Source organism: Sinohyriopsis cumingii, chromosome 3 (assembly GCF_028554795.1).
Source record: "Sinohyriopsis cumingii isolate HCF-2022 chromosome 3, ASM2855479v2, whole genome shotgun sequence".
In the NCBI taxonomy this organism is placed as follows: Eukaryota; Metazoa; Mollusca; class Bivalvia; order Unionida; family Unionidae; genus Sinohyriopsis; species Sinohyriopsis cumingii.
In genome coordinates, this window is record NC_142963.1 from 72,694,574 (window position 1) to 72,712,832 (window position 18,259).

An 18,259-nucleotide genomic window follows, 5' to 3' on the forward strand; every position below is an offset into this window, starting at 1 on the left:
GTCAATGTGACTGTTTTCGTTATGATTATGTTCAAAATCTGTGCATTGATACATTATAATTAATTTTTGTTTAGAAATTGTATTAAGGTTGGAAACTAATCTTTTTCACATAATTTTCATTGTATAATTATTGCACATGTGAGAAAGTGTTGAATTTTTACATCATCTTTATGGCGTAGTTTATTGCAAATGATATTCGCCTCTTTCTGTCATGATATTTCGAATGTAGAAATTTTCAAGCCAGATTGTTGGGTGCTGTTCAACTATTTTCTATACTCATTTTCCCAAATGAAAACAAAAGCTTTTGCATATGCATAATTTACAAATAAAGAGATCTTTGTATCGCTGCATCTTTTTTTTTTTTTTTTTCTTTTTTTTTTTTTTTTTGTCTTAACCACGTGACATATAAACTATCCAAAACTGATATACTTTAAAATCCACATCACGGCGTTTGTAAATTTTTCTTAGAATCTTACTGTTAAGTAAAGGTTAATTTTGTTAACATTTTTTAAAATCCAATTAGAGATGATGATATAAAACTAATATTAGTGGCCCCGCTATGTCATTAATTGTATCCATAGCAAGACTAGCATCATTTTCTATTTAAGTTTTATTTTTAGTGTTGCCGTATCCTACTCGAAATGGTGACATAAATAAACATGAGTATTCCAGCGTTGTCACTGTCTTCAGTGCAAGACCGACTCATTATTTATGTTTAATTTTTGGTGTTGTCATGTTCTTACACAATTTGGCGATGTACAAAACCAAAATTGTTGTCTGATTTTTAAATATTTAAATAAATTACAATAGAATCTTGTTCAATAATCTGGAAGTTTTTTTTTTTTTCAAAAGTGAAGTGCTGATGTTAAACAAAAAGATATGCAAATGTGTACGTCTAGCATTCTCCGTTTCTGTTCGCGGGTAGGGGTGGGGGTTAATTTCTCTTCCTGCCATCTCCACTAAAAAATGATCTTTTTCTGTGAGAAGTTCAGGCTCCATATTTATTATTTGTCTATACATTCCGGTATCTAGTGAGTCATTAGTCCTTGTTTTTTAATGGAATTTTACTTAAAATTAAACAAGTTGAACGCCTGTTCAACAAATCTTTAAAATGTTAGAAATGTTGATATAATTAAGATGGTTGTAGCGACCTGCCTTTCACATTTGTTTTAAAAATAGATTGTGTTTCCTGCTCGGTATGTTAGATTCCAAATGCTACCTTAATTTAAGACTTGTTCTCTATCTTTTGGACTCAGTACATACTAATTGTGCACAAGGTTAAGTTACCAGGCTATCTGAACTGAATCGCTGTATTTTGGGTTGAAAGGTCATACAGGTAGACCGGTACCCTATACATGCTTAAGTTTAGCTTGAGGTAGGGAACCAGTTTATTACACAGGTAGAGCATTCTAAGAGGGAAGTGAGAGAATCCGCTGGCCGATCGAGCGTTTGAACGAACAATTCGCAGTGATTAGAGCTACGTATTGAATGGATCCGTGACAGAAAGTATATGAGGCAGTATTGACTAAATAATCAAGAATGATGTATGCCAAAGGAATCTATGGTTTCATTGTTTTAATAAATTTTTCATTAGTTTTTGTAATACACTGTCAACTAACCAGTAACACCCCGGGACAGCAGACGGGTGATGTCTCTACTCCCTCGCCCATGGTATTTGAGAAAACTCCTCTCCAAAAAGGAATGAACAACTTATTTGGGATGACGAACTCATTTCTTGATACAGTGATGAAACAGAACTTTTATGATTCAACCGGTGAATTTAGTAAGTATATAGATGTTCGATCAACAAGTGTTTTATGTCTGTCGCCGACTTCCTCATTGTCATTTTCAGAGTCGATGGAACTATTTTGATACGGCTAACCTACTTTACACCTAAGCCAATCATTTTGCTTAAAGTCATCTAAAGAATTATAGAAGCAATTAATTTACTTGAAAATAACGAAGAAAAATTCAAAGAGAATGGGCGTGGTTTGATCACTTTAGTTAAATAATAACATGATAGATTTTATAAACTTTATATAGATTTAGAATTTTTTTAATTAACCCTGCTGCATGGGTTGTATACGTGTAAATTTGAATGCAATTGCAAGAAATGGACAGAACTTTCATGACAAATGAGACTTCACTTAATTTTTTACATTTTCCTTCTTTTACTTTCTTTTGTTTTTTCACCCTCCAGCTTATATGCATTATTGTAAATACTAGAGTTCTACATATTAAAGAAAATTAAGCAGTATGCACAAGAATTTGAAAAATACTGCGAGTTTTATTTCAATTGTTTAAATTTGATCACCAAATGGTATTATTTGGGATACTTTAAGGTTAGCATTATTTTACAGCTTTGTACGTGCATGTATAGTGTCAGAGTTGTAGATGCCATTAGTTGTTTGTTTAAATGACACATATATGGCTGAAAACTTTGAACAGGTCAAAACGTACTCAAGTAAAAACATACCCAAATTGAGAAACCTACCCAAATTAAAGAAAGACCCAGCATTGCTAAGGTTCGAACATTTACTTTTTCTATTTTTATATGTTGAAAATTCTCAATAAATCGTGAGTAAGCATTGATGGTTTAAGATTGCTTTTGTTTAAACATTGTTGAAAAAATACCATAACTGATGTATTAACATCTTGGCCTTGGAAATTTTCTTTGATATTGAAAACCCTTTAAATATTTTTTTTTGGAGAGACTCAACACAGTGAGTATTCTATCATAAAAGTCCTACAGGTCATGTAGGAGTTCAGTTCTGATTATTTTTGGGATCCTGATACATCCATATTCCTTTGGAAAGTCATTATTTACACTCATCACACACTGTGATGTCACAATGCAAGCTATGCATGTTGATATATTATGACGATTAGGCTGGACATGCTCTTTTCTTTACCCACTTTAATACCAAGCCACCATTGTATAAGTCCATAATGATAATAATAATAATGAGGACTTTGTAAAGCGCCTAATCTTTAGAAGCTCTAAGAGCTTTACAACATTAGACAACACCTATAAGATAAAAAACATATATAATGATATGATTACAAAAACAAACACCATGAAATTAGAAAATATGCTGAAAATATTTAAGGTAGGAAACATTGTTAGGTCTTTAAGTTTGTTCTTGCAGTAGAAATAAGTGAGTTTTAAGAGCACTCTTGAATGTGATCATTGTGTCTAAGTTCAGTGGGCAATTCATTCCATGTTGCTGGGCCCTGGTATGCAGTAATATTTGTCAGGAAGTTTCTTGATGACAGTTGATGTGCAGATCATTAAAAATCAGGATTTAATAGCCTTTGGTTTAATACAATTAGTATTACATTTTAAAACAATTTATATTTAGCTTGAACAATTTATATTTAACTTGGGTAAATGCTCATACATGACCTGAATGAATTTTACCATAAGAGCTGTAATTTGCAAATCAAATCTGTCTGTAAGGGTTGAAAATAAAAAAGCCAAATTGGATAGATAAAATGAGATATGAGATATTTTAATTTAAATTTCATTTACCTACTTAAACATAGACAATATCCAATAATACTTGTAGATTTATCAAATTGTTTATATGCCACACATACACAATTAATTGTCAGCAAGTGCATTTTTGGATGATAATTGGCTTTCCCACTGATGTGAGCAATGCAATGCAAGTGTAAAATTTATGATAGTGAAAACATCATGTGTCCACAAATTGGTTACTGTGACAATTAACTGCACATGATAAAAAAATGCTGAAAATATAGAGAACAGAAGCACCATAAATTTAACTGAATTTAGGTGATTTTTTGTCATGTGAGTCAGCACATATTTTTATTTCACTTGTCGGCAAGCGATATATTTGATTAATATGATAATTGCATTTTATAAGGCTTCTGCACAAACTGATGCAAGAGAATTGTCCATCAGTGAGCTTTTTTATGATAATTAGCATCTGTGCCTAATGTTACAGTAGCTTTGGGAGGATTGCAGGTGTTTAATTTTTCAAGTTAAGCTGATCTGATTAATCGAAAACTTTGTTGAAATACATGGATTTTAATGCAATTATAAAAAAAAAATTTTATTACTCCTTGTAATAAATATTTAACAAAGAGAAGTACAGTATTACTGATGATTGAAGCTGGTATAACTAAATTACAGAATGAAGAAATGGAAATAAAATACTAAATGGAATGCAGTGCAAATAAAGATGCAATGGAAATTATTTTTGTTTTAATTTTTAATTATAAAAAGTCAACAGAAGTTTTTAATCATCAGATGTATGCATATCAGCTTTTATTGCAAAATTGAAAATGGAATTTTCAAAACTGACTCTAAATATTGAATGAAACATGCACATTTGAGTTTGTGGTTAAAACACATGAAGCAGTCATCAACCTTGGTTCAGATCAGTTGGCAGAATTTTCTCCAGTGAAAAACACAACATAAATATATTCAAACTATATTTCTTGACTTAATGACATATTTCTTAATGTGTGTTGGAGCTATATCATAAAATAAGATAATTCAATTGCATCTGCCAATTTCCATTGCTCATCAGGGCGATCAGTGTCATATGAAAATACACTAAAATTATGACATTAATAAAAGTGAGTGTGTGTCATGTTTTAATTTGGGTGTGTTTTGACTTGGATACTTTATTACTTGAGTATGTTTTGACTTGGGTACATTTTAAGTTGGACACAATTTGGTTTGGGTACATTTTGACTGTAAACTTAAATTTACATCTTTAAATCATAAATAATCAGTGGCAATCTCTTTTTTCAAGTGATTTTCTTCTTAGGAAATAAATTTGGTTTTATAGAGCTTAAGAATGTCCAAGATCAACACTTGACAATATGCTTTTGTTTTGTTTTTTTTAAACATATATATATATATATATATATATATATATATATATATATATATATATATATATATATATATATATATATCCTTCAACATTATGAAGATCCATTACTTAATTGTATCAAAGCTACAGACTGTGAGTACAAAGTAAAGTGCATGACTTATCATTATGAAGGGGGGACATTTTTTCTTTCTCCACATTTCTTTGCTTTACCTATAATTAGCACAAACCTGTACAGCTTGAATAATGATAAGCTGTCCCATGCTCTTGTAGACTTGGCAATGCATTGCTAGCTCAATATAGAGCATTAGTGTGAGAAATTTATAATTAAACTATGCTAGCAGATTTGTAGCTTATAAAAGCTCCCAGAACAGTGTTGTTTTTGTTTACTCCTAAGGAACTGAGATCATTACATTATATTCTAATCTGATTTCATTCAAAAAGTCTGAAGTCATTGATTTTATAGATATGGAGTGTTTTCTGTAATTGTGACATATCCTGGTTTTACTACCCATTTGACTGTCAAAGTTGATGTCACATGTTCTTTACAGATTACAATTATGTCTCCAGACCCATAGTCAAGGCATGTTAACAGGTGCCAGTGATGGCATTTTAAGTGCAATAAGGTCTGGTACCTCTCTATGCAAAAGGTCATTGTTATATGCACCATTGTTTCATTTAATCTGCATGTAATATTTGCATTGAAGGTGTAAAATATGGGCATATTACTCACTGCATAATGCACCAGCAGATCTGGTTCCATGCAGTTTGTTTGGATTAATCAGTAGAACAAACAACATAGACATTGATCTGTAGGTGCATTATGCTATGGCAAATCAGGATCTTTGTTGTTTGCAGTTTTACTCAACTGATATGCAAGTATATACGGTATATGTTGTCAGGGTTGATGAGGGTCATTAAATCTCAATTCTTAGGTACTGATTGGAACTCCACATGTTGTGCCAGGAGCTTTCTGTGGGTTGGTGGTTCTTACTGGGGTTTTTCTAGATTCTTTCTCCATCAGTTATAATGGATATTATACATGGCCTATCTTGTGCTGAGAAATGGCCTTAACTCCAAAACAACGACTACATGTGTATATTGTGTATTTGGATAGCTAGTGGACCATAGGGTTTTGTTTCCCTCTTCCCTGAATGATTGTGGATGGATGGAAATACAAACAGTGGAAAATGAATCAGTTTTGTCAGTTCTGTAATGGAGTCAGGTCAGAAATAGTTTTGTATGGTCATGAGGTCCTTTATGGTTTCCATTGTATTAAATACAATATATATGTATTTACATCCTGCTTATATGGTAATCTCATCAGAAATAAATTCCCCTATACCTAATGTGTGTGAAGTGCACCAACCTATGTGTTTCCTTGATCCTTGTCTTACCAGAGATGAAATGACAGACAAGTCTGATAATGGTATACATGTACTTGTAAACTTGCTATAGTCTGCAAGAAAACATAAAGTATAGAAAGAAAAGATAATACCTGCCTGTATATTTTTATCCTTATGGAGCACAGCATCCTAAGCTGTATGTGCATTGTTATATTTTAGCACTTTTTAAGTCTTATTATTTCAGCAGTTTGGTTTGACTGTAAAATTGGCTGAAAATTTTAAAAAGCAAGGTAATTTTGCAAAAAAAAATGCGATGCATCTACTTCCCCACTGTAAAATGTATGGAATTTTGTTAAAGTGCATGAAGAGATGGCATGCACAACATAGGGCATTGTATCATATACTGTATCAGTGTCATTTGTGTCAAAAAGTCATCCTAACGCATGATACTTTTTAACCCAGCCTTTAATTTCTTCATTAAATAACTCCTATATTCAGAACATTCTCCCCATTTTTCGTAATTCTCACCCGCACTTAATTTTTCAGTAAAAGAATAAACCAAGTTGTATTCAGCCAGTTTTTGAATGGATAACCTGTATGTTTGTTGACCCTCCCCCCCCCACCTGCGGTTTTATCATTTTGTCTTCCAGAATAGGTACAATAACTACTGATAACATTTGGTTCATTAGGTGCAAGATCATGTACAGTTGATATCAGATGATAATGCTTAACCTTGCAAGATTGCTTTGAGCAAATTTTCCCATTGATTTGCATGAAATTGGGGAGTGCTGTAGTAATCAACTTTTCTATCCATCAGTACATCCAGTACTAAAATCAAATTGTTTTAGTGGCTTGGCTTTACAAAAATTAATAGTCCAGACTGCAGTTTCAGTTACCCCCAGAAATTTTCATTCCCACTGATTTACTCTGCACACAGAACCTCAGGTACTAATAGTTTCCATGGCTGACACATGAACTCTTAAGAAGTCTTCATATGGTGTACCAGTTAAGTTTTTAAAGAATGAAGTCAGATAGCCACATTTTTAAAATTTCCATCTGGACTAATTTGGTTTTATTTGAATGCAATAACTAAGTTTCATATTGTCACAGTACAAAAAAAAACTCATAATAATTTAAGAGAAGGGGCCAAACCATGCTGTATTTCAACAGAAGGGGCCAAACCATGCTGTATATCAATGGAAGGGGTCAAACCATGCTCTGTATCATTGGAAGGGGCCAAACCATGCTCTATATCAATGGAATTAGTAGCCACCTCATATATGGATTATTTAATAACATTTCTTTTTTAACATGGTCGTGGTTACCTTGATTGGTAGGGGCCCAGAGTGGCAGAGTGGTCTAAAGCGCTCACCATTATAGATCACTGCCATCTCACCTCTGTCTGTGTGGGTTCGAGTCTTGGGATTGGCCAGTGTGGTTATGTGAGAAAGCTTGCCAGTAGCTTCTTGTGGGTGGGTGTGGTTTTCATGGTTCTTTTTCCATCATTTATACTGGCCGCCCTGTATAGCCTATTTTGTGCTGAAAAATGGAGTTAAACCCTACAACAACCTTGATTGGTCACTGATCCACTGGGTTTGTATAACTATAACACAAGAACCATTGAACAAGTCATATATCACAAGTAATAAGTGCGCGAGCTATGAACTGCCTAAGCAGCTCCTTGATATTCGTGAAGGACAACTGAGTGCTGATTAAGGTCAGCAGTGAGATACAGAGGACAGAACTAATATTAGGTTGTTCTTTATAGTTTACGTGATTTTGTTGGTGTCAAAGGTTTGACATTGTGTACAAGTGTTTAGACAAACTGGCTGGAGCAGAGATAACCATATTCTTTAGTTGACTCTTATCCCATGTGAATTAGTGTTATCATTTATGAGTATACTGAAAAGTTCATGACAAATGACCCTAAACAAATTTGTTCTGTTAGAATTATATTAATTTTAATATATATGTAATGGACATGATTATGCCTTGAATGTCCTGCAAGCTGCCAGTCACCTGTCAATCACAATCACCTTATGCTGACACCTTTGCATGGTATAGTCTTGGTGTTTCACAGGTATTGGCACCAGTTTGGATTCTGAGTGACATAGATGATACACCTGTATACCTTGTTATTATTATGGGTGTGTGACTTACAAACAGGAAGTAGAACAGACATAAATATCAGCTTACTAATGTCTTATAGAAGTTTATGGTTTATCAGATGTGTTTTCTCACTTAAGTTTTGTTTGGCAAATTAGACCATCTTGGTGTATTAACTCTAGTAATTTTTTTGTATTGTTTTTAAAGACCAATGAGGAATTTGGAATTATAAATGGAAGGGCCCACAGGCTATTCAAAATTTTGAGAATTGCCATCCATTCACACTTCAGAGGTATAAAAATTGACACCCATTCACACTTCAGGGGTTGAAAAATCCATTGTCTGGAACAACTTTTAAAGATTAATGCAGTGCAGATATTTTTCTCTTTTATGAAAGTCTGGCCAGATAGCCAAAAATATCATCTAAAAAGGATGTTGACATTTATAATGGAATTTATTTTCCATTGACAAACATGATCATTCATTTGTCCCCCTTTGTGCCTAGAGAATGGTGCCTGAAACATCTCCATATTGTTTCATATTTGAGTGCTAGGTGATTGAAGTTGGAAAGATGTTGCATTTGATTAAGTAATTAGTCCTTGGTAATTAAGTACTTGATCCTCTTAGGGTACCCTGAACCCTTCAAGAAACAAAGACCCATAAATTTTCATAATTTATCTACACACCACGATGTGGCACTTGTATCTCATCTTCTCTTGCTTGACACTTACTCTTCCTGGTTGGTCTGTTGAAAAAATGAGTGCCTGCTGTAGAGCATGTGGCGGTTGAATGTTATCTAACTGGGGCTGCAGGAATGTTGCAGGTTTAAATAACCAGACCAGTGACATTTTTTGTTGCATATTTTATTAGCTTGTTGGCTCACAGATAAATGAAGTTCTGTATGGGTTGTTTAAATTCCGGTCAGTCTACACATGTGATTAATAATAGCATTTGATTAATGATAACCTGAACTGTAAGGATTTAAATTTCCTGTTTCTGTTCCAGCAGTCATGTCTCCATGTATGTTATTCTGTCTTTTGTTTCAGTATAAGTGATAAGTCCAAAGTAATCTTATGTTGCCTCGCCTGATTATTTTTTCAGTTTTGAATATCGTGACTTTACTTATCCTACACATTTTGTTACCAAGAGTGATACACCATTCTGGTGGCCTATTGGTTAGAGTTTCCACCTCAGAAGATGTGGGAGGTCATGGGTTTGAACCTGGGATGTCATTTCAACTTTTTTCAAGGGGGGGGGGGGCAGACTTGACAGGCTTGTTAATTTTCATATATAGGCAACACCAATTTTACAGCACATGCAAAATGCCCCCCTCACCAAATGACGTCCATGGTTTGAATCCCAGCTGAGTCATACCAAAGACTTATAAAATGGTTCTAACAGCTGCCTCAATTGGTGCTCAGGATTAAGAGGTTAGTGTTAGGACTGGTTGGTCTGGTGTCAGGATAATTGGATGCGAAATCATACCCAGTGCTAGACATCAGTATAAACTGCCACACTGCAGACATGGTAGCGATATGACTGGAAAATTGTTAAAGCTACATTAAAAATCCAAATCACACACACACCCAATATTGATGCATGTAAACTTTTAGAAGTAGCAGAAGGACTTAAGGGAAACTAGATATGTCTTTATTCTAATTGAACTACCCTCATTGAATAAAGAATTCTTCTTCTTTTTATTATTATTAGTATTATTATTGTTATTGTTATTGTTTCATTTACAAGACTTATGCCCGCATGATCTCTTGTTCTCCTGAGTTTGGTTTCCCCAAGATACTTTCACCACAATTTGTCACATTGCAAGTAAATACAGCATGTGGCTTTTGATTTGGCAAGGAATAATGCATTTTAGGCAAAGTTGTTATGTGCCTTTATTTTGATGGGACCTTGCTAATTTCCACCATTCCGTATCATCATTTTTTTAGAAGAGTTATGGCCCCTGAATGCCTGTTGTCTCCAAGATTCTTCTGCTGAAGGCATCCCTTTGTAAAATTGTACAGAACAGCACCTTTTTTTAAATTAACCAATCAAAACAAAAAGACCACTTGAAATTGAAGCAAATTTCCATCAACATTAATAATCACTTTTTATTTAGAGAGGTATCTTTTTGCTTGTTTGTTTATTTCCACTGTTAATGATATTCTTATGTGCTTTTGTTCCAAGTGGCTCATTGTAAACTAATTTGTAACAACCTTGAATTGGTTAATCACATACAGTAATTGAAAATAACCCATGAGAGTTATTTCCCTTAATACCTACACCTTTTATTCTGATGCCATTTATATCTAATTTATTACCCAAATTTACACTTGGCAATAAAATTGTCAGATGAGCTAATATTATGCAAGTCATAATAGCATTTGAGTATTCCAATTATTTGTGGTTTTCATTCTAAGCCATGGATACTCCAAACAAACTCACTATAACTAAGCACGCCCTATAAGCTAATTATCCTCTACAGTGAAACTGACCAATTGTAAGCCAATTTGTTTTGGTATGTGTTTGTGTGATTTGGATTTTTAATGTAACTTTAAAAAAATGTCCTGACTGCAGTGTGGCAGTTTATAGTGATGTCTAGCACTGGGGTATCATGCCACAGACCCATGTAGCATCATGTAGTCCCACCCAGTCTCGTTAGCCTGACACAAGGCCAACCAGTCTAACACTAACCTCTTAATGCTGAGCAACAAGAGTGGTAGCTGCTAGTGTCATTTTAAAAGTTTTTGGTGTAACTTGGCCAGGGTTCAAATCTGTGACCTCCAACATCCAAGGCAGATGCTCTAACCACTTAGTCCATCAGAGTGGTCAAACAATTTGTAAACCTGGTTTCCTTGTAAACTGGACACATATTTTTATCATAGTGTAACACCTTTTTATTAATAAATTTCTTTTTAATAGCCACCTCAGTAAAATTGCCTCAATGTTTTGTTTTACATTGTCTTTTGATGGAAGTTTTTCTTTCCATTTACATACATCTGGAAGACTTTTAGTTCCTTTAATTGTAAGGAAATTCTCTTTTTCTATTCTTTGTTTGATAAGGCCAAAAAATATTTTTTCCATTCAGTAGACCATCCCAGTATTTTTCATTGTTGACCCAAGAACTTTTTCCCCCTTGGGTGTAAATTTTTTTTTTAAATTCCTGAAATTGATATGTGCATCAAACTGAGCTGGTTTTGCCCAGTACTTGAAGTGCTTTGAACAGATTATGTACTAATCATTATGGCATATATGATGTTTAAAAAACGTAAAACCTACCTACCTACCTGCCAGTACCTTAATTTTAAAACCAGTGTAATGGGAAACATATCATTTGTGTGTCTAATATAGATTAACAAGGTAATATAAGATTGTATTTATCACTTTTTTTAAGATCATTGTCAGTTGTTTCTTTAAAACATAAGTTAATGAAAAGAAAAAATTTAGAGTGATGTGGTGATAAAAAATTAACTGATGTGTCACAGTCCAACTATTTCATCAGTGTCCACTTTCAGGTCTTTTGTATTTTATTTCTATTTATTTATTTGGGTTGATAAGATTGTGAAGGCAGGTAGAACTGGCATAAAGATGAATTGCGTGATTCTTTTGAATCAACTCAAGTACTTATTTTATCATGAAATTTTTATATAGGCCACCAGTATCAAATTTTACTGAGAGAAATAATTAATCCTTGAATTGGCATAGACCATTTATGGCCAGAAAGGTTTGATAAAGGCATCTAAGGTTTTCTAGGGATACATTCATGATTGAAACCAAGTTCCTTTGTAGACAACTCCATATAAAGGTCACCTGTTAGCAAAGGACAACATCTATAAACCTCTTTTCTTAAAATCATGCATTTAGAAAAAGAAATGTTGATCATTCCTTGAAATGTCATTTATCATCATATTTCACTATATTTACTATCAGAGGTATATTTAGCAATCAATGAAAGAACTTATGGACTGAAATGGAGGGTCAGTCTTTTCTGAGAAACTGATGCCAATCAACTTGAATGACTTAACATGTTTTCAGTGCCATCAAGAAGTACCATATGTATTCACTTATAAGTCAAGTCAAAATGCAAACAACAAAGATCCTGGTCAGTTATAGCATAATGTGCCTGCTGATCAGGGTCTGTGTTGTTTGTTCTGCTGATTACTCATAAGAAAACTGCAGACCCAGACCTGCTGGCACATTATGCAGTTGGACTTGACTTACAAGTGTGTACATGTGGTATTTACAGGTTAAACAAGACATAAAAGTGTCCAATAGCACATCTTATACAGGCCCATATAATATATATTGTCCAGGTGGAGACACATGTTCAATGAATTTATTGTCTTTATTAGGGCAATACTGTTGTTGGTTTTTGTATTGAGCAGGGTTGGGTTTGAGAGGTGAGTCACTATTGATGTTGACCTCAGACCATATATTACTTTTAATTGCTTTTCTGTTCTTGATAAACATTCATACAACAAAGGCAGTACCAGTAGATTCAATATTAATACAAGGTGTACTGAGTTCCTTTGTCTGAAAGGAAAGCCATAATGAACCAGTGAGAAATAGAACAAGGTGGTGTACCACATTTTTATTTGTCAATTTTATTTCACTTAAAAAGGATGAATTTATATTATAACTATTACTGATAAAAGTGACAGCTTCATTGCATGTATTGTTTGGAACATTTGAGTCCTAAATTTGAAAATATTTGGCAGATTAAACAAACAGTAATAATAATAGATGTGCAAAATTAATAATTTTAATGGAGATGAATTTAACTCCGATGGAGATTATAGCTGAAAAAATATCCAGTTATTAATATCTAAATACCAGCATGTTAGGGGTCCCTGAGTGACCGAGTTGTCTAAAGCACTCTCCATTACGGATCACTGCCATCTCACCTCTGTCTGCATAGGTTCGAATCTCGGATTCGGCCAGTGTGGGTATGTGAGAAAGCTTGCCAATAGCTTCTCGAGGGTTGGTGGTTCTTTCCGGGGATTTCCCGGGTTCTTCCTCCACCATTAATACTAACCGCCATGTATAGCCTATTGTGTGCTGAAAAATGGCATTAAACCCTACAGCAAAAACAACAACCAGCATGTTAGTGTGGAAAGAAAACAAGGTAGAAAAAAAACCATGGTGTTGTTAGGAGCTTAAGTACAGAGTAGTAGATTATTTTTTTTAATAAAGGGATATTAATTTTGCCATGATTAGAACAGAGATTAAATTTGGAATTTTTTATGGATTAAACATACAGTAAAAGTTCACGTGCAGGATTATTAATTTTAATGGAGATGAACTCTAGTGAAGGTTAAGGCTAAAAATAGACAAATTATTAATATCTAAATCCCATTATTTTAGTGTGAAAATGAACTAAAATTAGGATCTTCAGTATTAAATGATATATTTATATAGGGACAATAATTATGCGATGATCCGGAAAGGTCTTATATTCATTAAAACTTTGAAGTGAAAAGTCAAAGTGATCTGGGACTATAGGTTAGGAGTTTCAGTATGGACCTTTAACAGTAACCTAGTTATCTTGCTCTCGCATTAGGTATTTACTACATCCAGTAGGAAATTAAGCCACTATAAATGTAATGCAAATTAAAATATATAAAGTGGTCATTCCTAACACAAACACGATATTACAGGATTAAACAATATATCATACATGCATAACAGACACAATACAATAGATCAACCCTTGGTCAAGATCACTAAAATTTAGGGACCCTGATATAGAAACCAGTCGCAAGACCTAGTGTCTAAAGAAGGAAGTATATATCATAAAGAAATATACTGGGAAGGAAAACAAAGGGACAGCTCCAGGGTCGTAAAATAATAAAATGCAAATAATAATGAGCAAGCCCTGAACAAGAATAATAACTACTTTGTTTCTTTAATATTCTTTTTGATTTGTTATGGAAAAACAAGCACCCACGCTATGGGGGACACAGAAACTCAATAAAACCTTTAAAGTGCCAACAAATAAAACAGTATACGGCTCACCATTCGTAAAATAGCTGATAATTCTTCCAGCTATTGATGAAAGTGATCAGTTAATTATAGATGGCTATGACTAAAATATGCAATGAAAAAAAAAATGGAATGCAATGGAAATAAATTAAGCAATGGAAATTAATTTTGTTTTTAAGTTTTTTCATTGAAAAAAGAAGCTTTTAATCATCAGATTCATACATATCTGTTTGAATTGCACAATAGAAAATATAATTAATTTTAAAATCTGACAATAATAGTATGCCCTTTTGACAAAGTATGGAGTCATCGTAAGTAAATGGAAATCATCACATTAAATAATGTTTGGATAGTGTATAGCTTTAACACAATCAAAATAATGTATGCAGTGAATATTATTTATTTTATTTTTAATTGATTTGTTTGATTAAGGAAGGTTAATAGAAGGATTTTATCATCAGGTGCAAATTCTAAGCATTTTGTATCATCATGAATGAAGGTTCATAAGTGATTTACCTAAATAAAATGCTACTTTCAACATTCACTTTAACTGTGATTGTTTTTTTGTTTTTATATGTTTGTGTTGTTATTATTGTTGGATTGCCAAGGAATTGTGTGTTCACTATTTTATTATTATCTTCTACATTTTTCATTTGCAATTATCTGCACAGGTTATCCACAGACCCATTGATATATGATATGTTTTCATTGTGCCTCACAAATATTTGTTAATTACTTTATTGTGCATTTATTTAGGGCATTTAATTGTAAAGTTTTCCCTGGCGTGAAGTATAATTTCATTCACTTTGATCTGTTTTGCAATGAGTGACTGTCAACTAATGGCAATACCTACTGAAAATGCTTCTAGTGCAACCTCCATATGCTAAAGAGCACAAGAAGAAAGGGCAGATAATGAGTTTACTGAAAGAGGCTGTAACATGATATACTGTACCTATAAAGGAGAATAAAGGGATAATAACTATGCCATGACCCAGTTATTTTAACCAAATGTATGGATTTGGCCTATTTGGCTCCATTTGTTGAATGAGAAGAAAATTGTGATCAAACTTTGATATATCATACATTTGGGCATGTTAATATGGTTGCAAGTACTATGAAATTTGAATCAACATCATGAAATTCTCAACTTTTAATAAGATTTTAGTCATATATTTTGTTAAATTTTCTTTCCAAACATCACTGTAAATATTTAGCAAAATCTGGATCCATGAAAGTGTCGTTAATGCCTAATGGTGGCAACACTTTCATAAATAAATACCAATTAAGTAAGTTTTGTCAAATGAAATTCATGATTTAGTTCTTTATTTTAATTCAGTTTCATTATAATCATCTTAAACGCATTATGACCTGTTGTATTTAAATGTGAAATGGTGTCAATCTACCATCATAGCTATGTCCAGGAGCATTTCTGAGAACCTAATTAAGTGCCAACTGTGTTTCGATATCTGACTTGTTTATGTAGTTTTTGTATTGTTACACTGAATTAAAATATACTGGCTTTGTATTATCACATTAATTATGTCTTTTGTTTCAAAATCAAATACTGCAGGTAGAGTAAAAGAAAAATGAAAAGGGAATCCAACTACTATCTACCCATTTTAAGAGCTACTGGTCATGGTTGTATATCAGGTCAACTCATTTCAGTTGATCAAACACTGTTATAAATATTATTATGTAAGTAATGTAATTAAACTACCTTAAATTAGCCCACTCGTTAACAAATAAGATCAAAGATAGCAAGGCAACCAAGCAAAATGAGCGCTTGGTGAATAAGAACATTGTTGTACAGATACGGCTCATTATGGAGAAGTGAGTTCCAGAGTTTGTAGTGAGTGTAAAACTCCTGAACTCAGTACTCCAAGTGTTCCTCAAGGATGAGAAGTTTCACTATTACTTGCAACAAAATCACAGCATCAGAATGTTACAGAAGAAGCTTTAGTGTTGACTGTTGTTTCAAGTAATGACACTTCCTAGTTTTTGAAAGAAAGAAAAAAGGAATCATGTTTTGATGTGAATTGACAATAACAAAAGCAATAATGTAATGCACTGTTTTCTTGTACATGTGATTGTTGTTAAAACCTGCTGGAGTAATGTTGTTATCGATCTTGCAGAGGTGAATTATCTTGAAAGTAAAGGTAATTTATGCAAAAAAGTGATGCCTTCAGTTGAAAGGCTCTTTATTGACAATTATTACCAACACAATTATAAGACAAGTGTATAGTCATTAAACAGCCTTGTTCCCCTGGATACCTCTCCCTGCTCCATCTATCCTGGTTTCCTTGTGCCCTCACTTACAATGCAGTCTATGTGTTTGGAACCACAATGTACACGAGTTATTGAAGGAGATGTCTGACTTTTCTTATATATATATATATATATATATATATATATATATATATATATATATATATATATATATATATAACACAAAGTTTCTTACATTCAGTTCAGTTTTCCTCTTGTATTCTGTCATTTTCTTACTACAGTGATATAATTTTAAAGTGCTGGCATAGAATTAATTTTTATAAATGTCTTCAATTCTATTTCAGATGTGAATACATTGATACAAATCGTGAATACAACAAACTACAACAAAATAAGGGAGGACTGGCAAGCAGTGAGTATCAGTACCAAATAATTGTTTTGCCCACAAAATCAATCATTACAAGAGGTGTTCACCCTGTGATAGACAATGCTGAATTGTCTTGCCCACAAAAGCAAGTGTTACAAGAGGTGTCCACTCTGTGACAGGCAATGCTGGTGGAATTGGTTAAGTTGTCATTGGTCATGGCTGCCATGTATAGCCTATCCTGCACTGAGAAATGGCATTAAACCCAAAAGCAACAACAAAAGAAGCTTATTTGTTCAGTCTGTCAATCTTCAAGTAATCTTCTCATATGACATTCATTAATCTTCTTTTGACATTCAGACAGACCAATATACAACTGTTTCCATGTAGAAGCACTCAAATTTATCACATACAGTTGGATTCAAGGATGCACCTTTTTATCTTTGAATCCATCTTCTATCAAAATAACAGAAACCAAATCAATAAAATGATATGGATGGTATATCTGATTTATTTGTTTACACCCATTGTAGTCACAAGTGAACCATAAACAAAATTACTACATTAGACTTAGAAATATTTCCATAAAGTTGAATAATGTTTTTGTTTTCACTATGTGGCTGAAAGGTTTTTTAAGCAACAGTTTTAAGCATTTTAAATTTTGACCTCTCTGCTCTCACATGTGCATAACTTTTCCCATTTCTAGCTGTGAAAGAGAAGTCACTTCACCCCAAACGTGGCATTGACCCGAGTGCTGTAAATAATGGCTGTGCAGCATGTAAAGTGTGGATATCTTTTCAGTCAAAACTTTACGTTATCACCCTTGATATGAAACTGTTTAGTTATTGTTACCTTACAGAAAATTCAGAAGTTTATCATAGACTGTCTCCATTCCATGTGATAATATGGTTATTAATAATACTGTAACTGTTTTTCCTTGCTAAGCATAAAACTAAGTTACCATAGGGACCATTTAGTAGTGCTGGGTAACTAGATTTCTATTAACCATGTATTGGAAACATCAGTTATATATCAGTGTTTCTCCAAGACATGATAGATTGAGGGTCAGAAGACCCCTTGGTTTCAACTTGAGTAAATAACAAGCCTTGGTATCAGAACTGGGGGTCAAATTAAAAAATGTGGAGGTCTCTGACACGCAAACAAGGGTGAAGGGAAACAATGATATTCGCACAGAAATATGTGACAAAAAGTGAAACTTCACATAAATAGATCAAAATAGTCCAATGAAGTGTTACGTTTCAACATAAATGGAACCACTTGGGTGGCCTAAGTGGTTAGATGCAGGAGGTCATGGGTTTGAACCCTGGCCTTTTCTTACCAAAGACATGTAAAAATGGTACTAGCAGCTG

General features: G+C 33.4%; 1 protein-coding gene across 2 annotated transcripts in view; it reads left to right on the forward strand.

The window, feature by feature from the left end:
• The first annotated feature begins 1,421 nt into the window (after positions 1-1,421).
• Positions 1,422-18,259, forward strand: part of LOC149803089 (prominin-1-A-like) — a 215,064-nt gene continuing 198,226 nt past the window's right edge. For both annotated transcript variants that reach the window (XM_089952675.1, XM_089952676.1), the window contains exons 1-2: positions 1,422-1,783; positions 16,870-16,937. In XM_089952675.1, coding sequence (XP_089808801.1) covers positions 1,540-1,783; positions 16,870-16,937 — 312 coding nt within the window. In that variant the 5' untranslated portion in view covers positions 1,422-1,539. The remainder of the gene's footprint in view (positions 1,784-16,869; positions 16,938-18,259) is intronic.